This window comes from Nicotiana tabacum, chromosome 3 (assembly GCF_000715075.1).
Source record: "Nicotiana tabacum cultivar K326 chromosome 3, ASM71507v2, whole genome shotgun sequence".
Taxonomy (NCBI): Eukaryota; Viridiplantae; Streptophyta; class Magnoliopsida; order Solanales; family Solanaceae; genus Nicotiana; species Nicotiana tabacum.
This window is the reverse complement of record NC_134082.1, coordinates 131,831,806-131,842,837: the sequence shown is the minus strand read 5'-3', so window position 1 is coordinate 131,842,837 and position 11,032 is coordinate 131,831,806. Positions and strand designations below refer to the sequence as shown.

The window sequence follows — 11,032 nt, the reverse complement described above, 5'->3', positions numbered from 1 at the left end:
TAAGGATTATGCTATTTCACAAGTGATTAGTAAATTCGTGAAGGTGAGAAGGGAAGCAAGTCGAAGAAAATGAATTTCGTTAAAATATTTAAGAGACTAAATATGCTCAGGGTTATATTTGAGGGACCAAAATAGACATACCCTCAAAGATAAGAGACAATATTGGCCAAAAACTCTTCAAGAGCTCATGATAATTTTCAAATTTACAAAACCTTTCTATTAAAATATTAATGTAACAAGTATTTTTCAATAATTCGAACTACACATTATAATACTTTATAGTTCATATCGACTAAATTTGACCATTCTGTTTACTTATACGTAAACTAATTAATGTAAGGGAAGTAAAATTCTTTATGTAAAAATAAGAACATCCTTATATAACAATGCTTCACTATAAAAGTTAAATTTTTTCGGAACCACATATTATGTTTTGTTATAATATATGTTCTCTATAATAACAATTCACTATAATATTCAAAAATATCTTAAAGAAATAAGGAGAGGTTTGAGGAAATATATGTAATCTGATCCAAAAGGCCTATAACACTTAAAACCCGGGGAAACAACTGTGACTACTAAACTGCCACCAGCTGAAGAAATATAGCTACGGAAAAAGACAATGAGAATCTTTTAAACTGCCATCAACTTATAAGTTCCCCGTTCAACTGTTCCAAAAGTCCATAAAGATTCTTGAATCCTCGGGCGCAAGGCTTTTTGGGACTTTCTAGTTTCTAAGTAAAATCGATGTCAGCTTCTTGTGCTACGGCTGGGACAGAATGGTTGAATCCGACAGGTAACAGGTTTGCTGTACCTGGAAGAAGTAATCAGTTCAGTAAGCTTTTTGTTCAATCTTACAACAGTTTCTTGATTACTATGTACAACTCATTGATGTTGAGTTTTGATCTCTCTCTTTCCCTTTTCTTTTGGAAGAAGGGGGCAGATGGGAATTAAATAGAAGGAATTTTGCTATTAATGGAATTGTTGCTACTGGTGCTTCAGTTATGCCCCCTTCTGTAGTTGCTGAATCCTCTCAAGGTCAGTTCATCACCCGTTTGCAGCAATTATGAGAATTACTGCTTTGTTTTCCTTCTTTTGGGGAAGGGTTGCTTACTTTTGGAAATACTTGACAAAGAAATGATAATATAGGCTTGCAGCAATTACCATTTAAACCAGAGGGTTACAACTACTGGACATGGCGAGGCCACAAAATTCATTATGTAGAGGAAGGGGAAGGGTTTCCAGTTGTTCTGATTCACGGATTTGGTACTTCTGCTTTCCATTGGAGGTAATTCTGTCTCTGTGTTTGTATGGCATTGAGTTCATAAGATTTAGTGGGATAGAGTTGACATGGTGTTCACAAGATTCAGTGGGATTATATTCTTCCTTTTTATTTGATATACATTTGTTCTCTAACAAAATTGCAAAAGAACTCTTCCTTGTCACTCCTAAAATGGGATTTTGCTAGTATTGATCTTTATTAAGGCAAAAAGAAAAGGGCAGACCGGTGCACAAAGCATCCCGCATTCACGTAGGGTCCAGGAAAGGCCGCACCCCGGGGTTGTGATACATGCAATCTACCCTGATGCAAGCATCAATGGCTGATTACGCGGCTCGAACCCATGTCCTATTGATCTTTATTAAGGAATTCCATTTTTTATGTGATGCTCATACATTGTCCATTATTTGCTACAAAGACAGATAATATACCAGTTGGTGTAGCTTGCATATGCAAATCCTTTTGGCGTTGTACTATTTCTTCAAATCTCCAGAAACTATTTTCTTTCCTTTTTCAGGTATAACATACCTGAGCTGGCTAAAAATTACAAGGTGTATGCTCTGGATTTGCTCGGATTTGGCTGGAGTGAGAAGGCACAAATAGACTATGATGCCTTGATTTGGAGAGACCAGCTTGTCGACTTCTTAAAGGAGATAGTTAAACAACACACAGTTTTAGTAGGGAACGGGTGAGTTCACTCATTTAGCATTGCATGAATCTCCAAGATGCACTTTTAACTGTACTGTTTCAGTAACATATACTATTGGATTGAATTCAATTATGATGTCTGTTGTATTATTTAACAGTCTTGGAGGATTTACTACATTGTTAGCAGCAGCAGAACTGCCAGCTGAGCAAGTCAAGGGGGTTACCTTGTTAAATAGTGCAGGACAATTTGGGGATGACATTACTACAACTGACACAAGTGAAGAGACAGCCTTAAGAAAGTTCATTGTAAGGCCAGTAGAGGAAATCTTTCAACGTGTTGTCGTCGGATTGGCATTTTGGCTATCCATGCGACCAGCTCAAATTGAAGCTCAGCTGAAGAGTGGTGTATGTTGTTTCCTAGCTAAATTTTCTTCTACCAACTTTTTAAAATGAATGTTGATTTTTTGCTTTGCTTGCATATGCAAATTATGCACTAGTGCTCTTACCTTTTTGCTTGTGCACATACGTGTCCTAACTCAGAGAATCTGTAAGTAGTAATAGCTGTTAGCTTTTTTTGCTCTTTTTTTGATATGGTAAACTGAGTCCAAATAGATAAGCAAACAAAAGAAGCATTTGGTAGTTGATCGATATGTAAGACCGACTAACACATTAGTTCTTGCAGAAACTAAGATTCATCAGTTTTCGAATTGACCATTGACTCTTTTAATTCTTCTAAATTACTCCCTCTGACCCAATTTATCTCTCTTTTATCATTTTTCTTAAGTCAAAAAGTTTCACTTCACGTAATTTTCTTAACTTGTCAAAAAGATTTGAAATACTGAAGTTGTTTGTTGTGGTTCATGTGATCTAGGTTCCAAACTCTAAGTTCATTTCATAGAAGATGACATTTAGCCAACGCCGTATCTCACTCTTGGAATAGGAAAGCTGACTTTCTAAAAGTGAAAATCGACAATCATAGATGGAGCGAGAAATAGTTCATGGTTGCTTCCATGTGAGGCTGTTTTCTAATATTGTTTTCTTGGCTTCAAATTTGAAACTTTCGCAGGATGATGCATCAGAAACGGAAGGGTTGTTTCTTCATTTTGCATTTCATTTGTTATTTAGTCACCCACTGACAATCTTCAGGAACTATTAGCAGACAGAAGAACTAACTTTCTAGATGTTTGTCTCTTGAAGGTCTATAGAAACCATTCGAATGTGGATGATTACCTCCTCAATTCAATTGCTATTCCTGCTGCTGATCCAAATGCAGGGGAAGTTTATTACCGGTATGAATGCAGCCAAAGCCTATAGGTTTTTGCCTCCGTTTTGGCAGCTAAAAGAGCATTACTTTGTTTCCCTTGGAAGAAGCGGAAGTATTACTAGAAATTTTGCAACATTTCAATGGAATATTAGTCTAAAATCTTACTCCTGTATAAATTTCATCATCATTCTTATCGAAGTCCTTGACTCCATGATTCAGACCTGTATGATGAATTTGTGTTTTGAAATTTAAACTGAGATTCTTCGGGCTTTATAAGTGAATGCTGAAAGAGTTGCAGATTAGTCAAAGTTCAAAGACAATGTTGAGCTACTAACATTCAGAAGTGTACAAAATAGACTTACTACATCTACTTTATCACGCCATTTTACTCCATAATTAGGGGATCATTTTGCCTAGTGGTTTGATACATCAAACTTACTTTTAAGTTCCATCATTATATATATCCTATCCTATGTAGCCTGATAAGTATGTGACCAGCACCAGATTTAGGTTGTTTGTAATGTCAGTTCTTTTAGCTTTCATTTCATGCAAAAGTTCCTACTGCTTTTTGTCTATCAAAAGTTTAGGTTGAGACAGTCAGCTAACGTTCTCTACTTTGCATTCTGCAGACTATTAAGACAACTTATATCGAACCCGAGAAAGTATACACTTGAGAGTGTGTTGAGCCAACTCTCTTGCCGATTGTTGTTGTTGTGGGGTGACCTAGACCCTTGGGTTGATCATGCAAAGGCAAATCGAATTAAGGAGTTCTACCCAAACACATCGCTTGTAAACTTGCAGGCAGGGCATTACCCCCACGACGAAGTTCCACTACTAGTGAATAAAGCTTTATTAGATTGGTTATCAACCTTGGGGTTGTCAGAACCTTCTCTTCGAACAGTGCCAGAAATTTAGCCTCATTGCTAACGTATGCACGACGTATGTTGTTATTGAAGTGTACAGCCCTCTGACAAACAAGGCGGAATACATCCGGAGATACTTAAAGTTGGCACCGTTTTTCATTTAAACACTTAAACTGAAGAGCACTTATACTACACTAAACTTGTTCCAATTAGGCACTTTTTTGACAATTAGCCAAACTTACAAAGTGTGTGCAATGCACTCGCGCTTGTTTAACCAAAAATAAAAAAAAAGGATATATATCATTTTGAGTTATAAAAGAAAGAAAGAAAAAACTATTTTAAAATCTATTTAGTAAACATAATAAAATAAACTTAATTTTCACTCAATCACAAAATGACACATTATTAACAAAAGAAAAGACAAAAAAAGGACACATTGGTGTTCTTGAAATCATTGTTCTTGGTGTTCTTTAGTATCTTCATGTCTATTCTTGTTCCAACCACGATTTTAATCCAAAATTTCAAGAGAAACTCCTCCAAATTTGTTATAACTTCAACTAAAGATTCCCTACCAAGACTCGAAGACAACTCCAATATTAATTTCTCAATTTTTCATCAAATCAAGTAACCCATTTTAAACCTTCAAGCTTTATAAAGACCTCATTAATGGTGTTTTGATTTGAAATGAAGAACTCGGACTCGTTTCTTGGGAGGGCTGCTCCTGGAGAAGAGTGACGGCTGGAGATGGGTGGGGTGAAGAAGAAGGGTAAGGCGATGGGGGTTAGAGAGGAGGGTGGCAGAGGATTTGGTGGTGAGGAAGGGGGAGCTTGGCGGCGGCTGGTTGTTTGGAGAAGGGGCTAGCGACTGCTTTTTTGTGTGAAGAAGAAGGGTTGGTTCAAACTTTCGAGCTAAATCAATGGTGGAGGCACAACAATGGGGAAAGTGGAGGAGGCAATGGTGGTGAACATAAAGAAGAAGAAGAAGAAAGAAATAAAAAAGACAAAAAAAAAGAAGAAAAAATCTATTTTTTGGGCTCTTCATGCGCCTATATTGGGTGAAACACTTACTCTATGTGCTAGCTCAGCAAGAAGTGCGTAATTGGAACAAAGTTTATATAATATACGTGCTCATTAGGAACACCCATAAGTTCAAATGTCTAAATAAAAATTCGTACCAACTTCAAGCGTCTCCAGATATATTCCGCCGACAAATAATGAAGTCAGTTTGGTTCAAAGAAGTTCATGTGTACCCTTTACTGTTTCTATTCCTTAATTTGTGTAACTTGTGTATGAGTTTTCAAAGCTCTTGTTTTTCTTCTAAATCATTTTTTCTCCCCTAGTTCAGTGACTTCGATAAGAATGATGTCAAGGGTACACTTGATAGACTGTAACGTTTTCATGTCAAGTGCTCTCATCTCTCAATAAGACAGGGTAGACTGTAACATTTTCTATCAGGCAGAGTTCTATGCTTCGCGAACACGAAGTTCCTACTGCTGGTTCTCTTCCCACTACATAATGTACATCGGAAGGAAAATGAGTTCATTTTTTTTATGATTGAAAGATTGAACTTGAGTTTCGATAGTAGGCTATTCAATGAACTTATTCTACCCAACAGGTCGTATATTATTTTCAATATATCGGATAGACCATTTTGGGAACGTTGAATGCCAAAGTCACTGAATTAGTAAGTCTTAAATACTGAACTATGACTTTGTTAATTTCAGTGATTTCTCTTTTCCAGAAAAGACTTTTCCGCTCGCTTCAAAAGTCATTGTGACAACAGAGTCGAGCATTTCAGACTTCAGATATTGTTCTAACCAAACTGATAATGTACAATTGAAAATTTTCTACGATATCACATTAGTAGAATATTCAATTGTGATAGTTGCAGATAAGATACTTCATATGCCACAGTTTGTGTAACACTTTTAAAAAAAAATATATATATATTCCAAAAAAGGAACTGACATATTCCGTATAGTACGGAAAAGCATGACGCAAGGAATAGTAACTTTCCTTGTTCCAAACGCCAAAGAAGAGGCACTAAAGCTAAAAACGGGTGGTTGCCCAATTCATCCCCCGCTACAAATAACAGCACCTGTAACCTACTACGACTCGCAAAATTCCCATTCATGGAAGCCTCTGTGAGACTACTCACTTGTTCAAATCGCCACCATCTCCCCACTTCTCTCTTCCTCAAACTCAATCACAAGCCCCTTCCTTTATCACCCTCTTCATTTCCCACCCCTTCACTTTCCTTATCTCGCAAAAACGCCCCCCACATTTTCTTGTCTCATCGCAATTTCTCCTCCAATTCGTCCTTCCCACTTTCACCTCCATTTAGGTTTTCAAATCCTCTCTTCAGTACATCACAATTCTTCAATCCCATCTTATCCAGCAATCGTTTTGCCCGTATAGTATCGGCTCCGCAAGACGGTCTATTCAATTGGCATTTTGCTGCAGGCGGCGAAAATGGTAGTGAAATTGTGGTGCCGCCGAAAGAAGGCCCAATTGTGACGGTTGTGTTATTGGGTTGGCTCGGGTCGAAGCCCAAGCATTTGAGGAGGTATATTGAGTTGTATAACGCTAGGGGCATTCACGCTGTAACATTTGTTGCTTCTGTGAGAGATGTGCTTTCGTTCGATTTAGGGAAGAAATTAGAGGAGCGGATTGCTGTGCTGGCAAATGAGCTTTCTTTGTGGTTGTCGGAATCAGACAAGGATGGCCGTGAAAGATGTTTGGTTTTTCACACCTTCAGTAATACTGGCTGGCTTGCGTAGGTTGATTTATCGGACTTAAAAAACTTGATTGTGCTGCGGTTTTTTGTTATTTAAGCTGTTTTCTTTTTTGTTATTTGTTTATATGCAGTTATGGTGCAATTCTAGAGAATTTGAAAAGCAGAGAGGATTTGTTGCAAAAGATCAAGGGATGTATTGTTGATTCAGGTGGTGACCCCAATATAAGCCCCAAGGTTATTTGGTTTTCCCTCACCCCACCATCACTTAAGTGTTTACTCCAAAATGATCATCCTTTGCATTTTCGTGTCATTGGTTACTTTGTACAGAATGTCTGAATTCTGCTTTCTCTCTCCGTGTTTGTGTCTCCCTGTGTTGTCTCTGTTTATGGTTTTTTTTTCCAGTTCATTAGTAATTTAGTATGGCAATTGTTGTTATGACACTGAGTCAAATGATGCTTGAGTACTAGCTGCTTTTAATTCCGGGATCATGCTCTTCACTCACATTTTAACTAGCTATAGAAATGACTATCCTTAATATGAAAGGATGTGCTGCATCCTGTGGTCATCTTTTTGGGGCTGTGTATCTGCACACTATCTTCCCAGTAGAAACCACAGATACTCCTTACTGCTATAACAATGAGAATTATGCATGCGAATTTATGATATCATTAGCAGTAGGGGCATTTACCTTTTGTGAACCGCATACCCGGTCGTTAGTCTTATCTATTAGCGTTTTAGACTATGCGTCCACAAATGTATTTTAATTTTCTATGTTTGTATTTTCATATATCTCTTTGATATGTCATGCTGCTGTTGTACACTGGTGGAAATTTGCAACATAAGCATCCATCGTCAAATTTATTCCCCCCCCCCCCCCCACACACACACACAAAAACAAACTAAAAATGACAATATCCATTGTCAAATTTATTTCTGTTGTCATTGAAGAAATAAAGAAGTAAAGATGCAAGCTGACATAGTATCTGTGGAGGGATTGATTTGATATGACTCTTATTCCTATGTGTCAAGTTTAGCCTCAGGTAAATGTATTGCTAGGAAGGAAATTTTTCATGCCTATTGTTAGCTACTGACAATTTTCCTTTAATCATGAATTTATTATATTAAGCTATACCTACTACCAATTTCGAAGAATTTAACAAACAGAGAGGTGAAAGGCAAGGGGATGAGTTTGGAATGTGTTTCAAACTGTTGAACGGCTTTAGATAGTTATTCTGTAAATTTTCAGTTTCTAAATGATATTTCGTATCATAACCTCTTGTGAGGAGTAGCAGAACGCAGAGCTCTTAAATGTTCTTTGAGATTCGATGTCCCTATTTGCCGTTGAGGGTTTGACATTGTCTTTTTTCGACAGATCGAGCCTTTTGCTGGAAGTTTTGTCACAACTTCAGGAAATTCTATGCATATATTGCTTCTTTTTTTTTTTTTTTTGTGGGGGAATTCTGTTTGCCATTTTGGAAGATTTTTGGTCTCTTGGTGCGCTTTTTCGTTCCTCCTTAATAAGAAAATGTGCCACATTATTTCCTGTTTTGTTGTATACTGTTGATTCTGTTTCTACAAAATTGGGTAAAATGGAATGTCGTATGGTAAATCAATCTTAAACCTGGCAGGTCTGGGCAGCAGGATTTACTACAGCCCTGCTGCAGAAGCGTAGCTCTTCTGTATATCCTTCAGTGGAAGCTGGAGAAGGAATTGAAGTGCAAAGTGGGTTAACCTCAGGAAACATTCAAGGGAAAGAACCCATGTTGATGGAAACCTTGCTTTTAGCTGCATTTGAGAAGCTTTTCTCATTTCTTCTTAATTTGCCTGATGTTAATGCGTAAGTACTTCAACATGTTTTTGTTCTTCTTTGCTCGCGGTATTTAGCTTTTGATTAGAAGGTACAGAAGTAAAATTTAGCTTCTTTTAATTATTGGTTGTCTCCAATGCACAGGCGGCTGAGGAAGATAATTTCTGCCCTTGTCAAGAACCAGCCTTCTTGTCCGCAGCTTTATCTTTACAGTTCTGCTGACAAGGTCATTCCAATTCAGTCGGTTGAGTTTTTTATTGAAGAGCAGAGAAAAAGTGGGAGAAAGGTTCACTCTTTCAACTTTGGCTCATCTCCCCATGTAGACCATTACCGGACTTTCCCAGACATTTATGTATCTGTACTACAGAAATTTCTCGAAGAATCTATGCTCGTTCCAAATGGAGTGTACCAAGTAGAAAGCCAGGTCAATGGATCATAGGCGTTGAAAGTGGTTATTGTCCCTCCTAGTTCCTTGTTGAATTGCTTTAATTTGTGGCAATGCATCGTAAGAGTAGCAACTTAGTCTCGTGCGAAGTGGATTTCAATTGCTACTCGGGCAGTAACATTATGCATGCCTTTAAATTAATCAATGAGGCAAAAGTAAGGCTTGCTGCAGCCGAACTGATGGTGATTGCCATTGTCATTGGTCCAAAGTAGATAATACAACTCCAATCGACTGGAGCCAATGTTCTAAAAAGATGAGTATGTCCATATTTTCCTTATCTGTGTTTCAGAAATGAGCATGTAGTGATTGTCCTCTGCCTAATCTCTATACATATTAGTATGTAGTAGGCATGTTGCTACTTTCACATTTGACATTGTTTGACTTAGGTAGGGATATCCATCCTTGGATTTAATATTTGTGTAAATGAATTCTGTTCTATCAAATTCCACATATCTTCTTTCATAAAAGAAGAAGAATATATCCATGTATCTTAGAACCTATCCTGGAGCATTCTTATAAGGCAATGTTGTTTCCTTTTTTATTTTTCTTCCCTTTAATTTTTGGGTAAACCTCTTTAGGTAGTTCTGAAGCAAACTCATAAAATTTCCAATATATTCCCGAAGTCTAGCCTATGAGACAAGTTCTGGTGCATTTTGCAGGATTGGTTGTAATAGTAGCTAAGAGTTCCAAGAAAAATGTTCATAAGGGGAACCGAGTAGACTAAAACTATGTTTGGATCATTGTTAGCTATCGTTTTATAATGTATTGTATTATATTGTATTGTATCGTATCGTATCGTTTTATCGATACAACGTTTGAATAGATTATATTGTTTGCTGTTGTTAAAAAATATTTTTGTTATTTGTTTTGACTGTATCGTACTGTAACTGATAAGTTTACTAAAATACCTGCAATTGTTTTAAATAAAATTTATCAAGAATTAGACATAAAAATAATTTGAGAAAACCTATTTCTACTAATTTATCATTAATTACGTAGCTTGGAAACAAGAGCAAAAATCCGAAAAAAGGCTAACTAATAATTAGCAAAAAAAAAGAATGAAAACGATGGAAAGAGACAAAGAATTGATCGGAGACTTGGATAAAAAGAACGGGGCGAACCAACTCTAGAAAAGATGGAAGAAGATAAAGTAGGTCAATAGGTTGGAGATTTGGAGTTGAAATTTAAAAAATGTTAAGGATAAAATAGAATTATGGAGTAATAAGTAAGGGCATAATTGAAAAAGAAAATAGGAAACGATCCTACCACATCAAATCGATTGTTTAAAAAAATGGGCTTTTGGTTATTTCGGGACAATGGATTTAACAATACGATACAATCAATTTTAAATAAACAATCAAAACAACATTGTTTTGGGATAACAATACAATACGATACAACGGGTAACAATCATCCAAACAAGCTGTAAGTGGGTGTTTGGGCAGAAGAATTGTGAAATTTCGAAAAAAAAAGTAAAAAAAGAAAAAGAGAAAAGAAGAAGTGAAAATAGTATTTGAAAATTAGAGTTGTGTTGGGACATGAATACAATTTGGAGATGTTTTTAAATTTGTGAGTAATTTGAAGTGAAAATTTTGAAAAATAGTTTCTTGGAGTTTTTCAAATTCTAAAAAATTGGGAAATCCAACTTCAAGTGAAATTTAATTTTTTTTTGCCTAACAGTGATAAATAAAAAAAATTGAATATTATTTATGGCCAAATGGGCCTTAAGTTAATAGCTACTGTATTCACTATTTATTTGACAACGGCTTATTTAAGACACTTGACAGGTCGTTTTACTCGGAGACGTGTTGTGTAATGATTGTAACGGAGAGATTCTAATGCAAAAATTAGAGTCCGTTTGGAAAGCCACCTGAGAATTGGATTTGTATTTAATTGGATGTAATTATATAATTTTGCATATTAATTTAGCCAAATAATTACTTGGTTAACATGAAATTGAATGTAATTAGAGATATGTAATTACACTCTC

At 36.3% G+C, this 11,032-nt stretch overlaps 2 protein-coding genes across 7 annotated transcripts; both read left to right on the top strand.

The window, feature by feature from the left end:
* Window positions 1-539: 539 nt before the first annotated feature.
* On the top strand, window positions 540-4,299 carry LOC107809933 (pheophytinase, chloroplastic). 5 transcript variants are annotated; one of them, XM_016634636.2, is made up of 7 exons: window positions 540-796; window positions 937-1,038; window positions 1,150-1,288; window positions 1,797-1,967; window positions 2,086-2,332; window positions 3,125-3,216; window positions 3,821-4,299. In XM_016634636.2, exons 1-7 carry the CDS (start codon window positions 748-750, stop codon window positions 4,104-4,106), a joined length of 1,086 nt encoding a protein of 361 aa, XP_016490122.1. In that variant the 5' UTR covers window positions 540-747; the 3' UTR covers window positions 4,107-4,299. The 5 variants fall into 5 exon arrangements, with proteins under 5 accessions (XP_016490122.1, XP_016490123.1, XP_016490124.1 ...); XM_016634637.2 differs by having other exon boundaries at window positions 540-830; XM_016634638.2 differs by having other exon boundaries at window positions 540-830; window positions 934-1,038.
* A 1,771-nt stretch (window positions 4,300-6,070) lies between these two features.
* Window positions 6,071-9,549, top strand: LOC107809931 (uncharacterized). Of its 2 annotated transcripts, none has more exons than XM_016634630.2 (4): window positions 6,071-6,829; window positions 6,922-7,024; window positions 8,419-8,627; window positions 8,742-9,549. In XM_016634630.2, the coding sequence occupies exons 1-4, from the start codon at window positions 6,186-6,188 to the stop codon at window positions 9,034-9,036; spliced, it is 1,251 nt and encodes a 416-aa protein (XP_016490116.1). In that variant the 5' UTR covers window positions 6,071-6,185; the 3' UTR covers window positions 9,037-9,549. The 2 variants fall into 2 exon arrangements, with proteins under 2 accessions (XP_016490116.1, XP_075106041.1); XM_075249940.1 differs by having other exon boundaries at window positions 6,697-6,833.
* The last annotated feature ends 1,483 nt before the right edge of the window (window positions 9,550-11,032 follow it).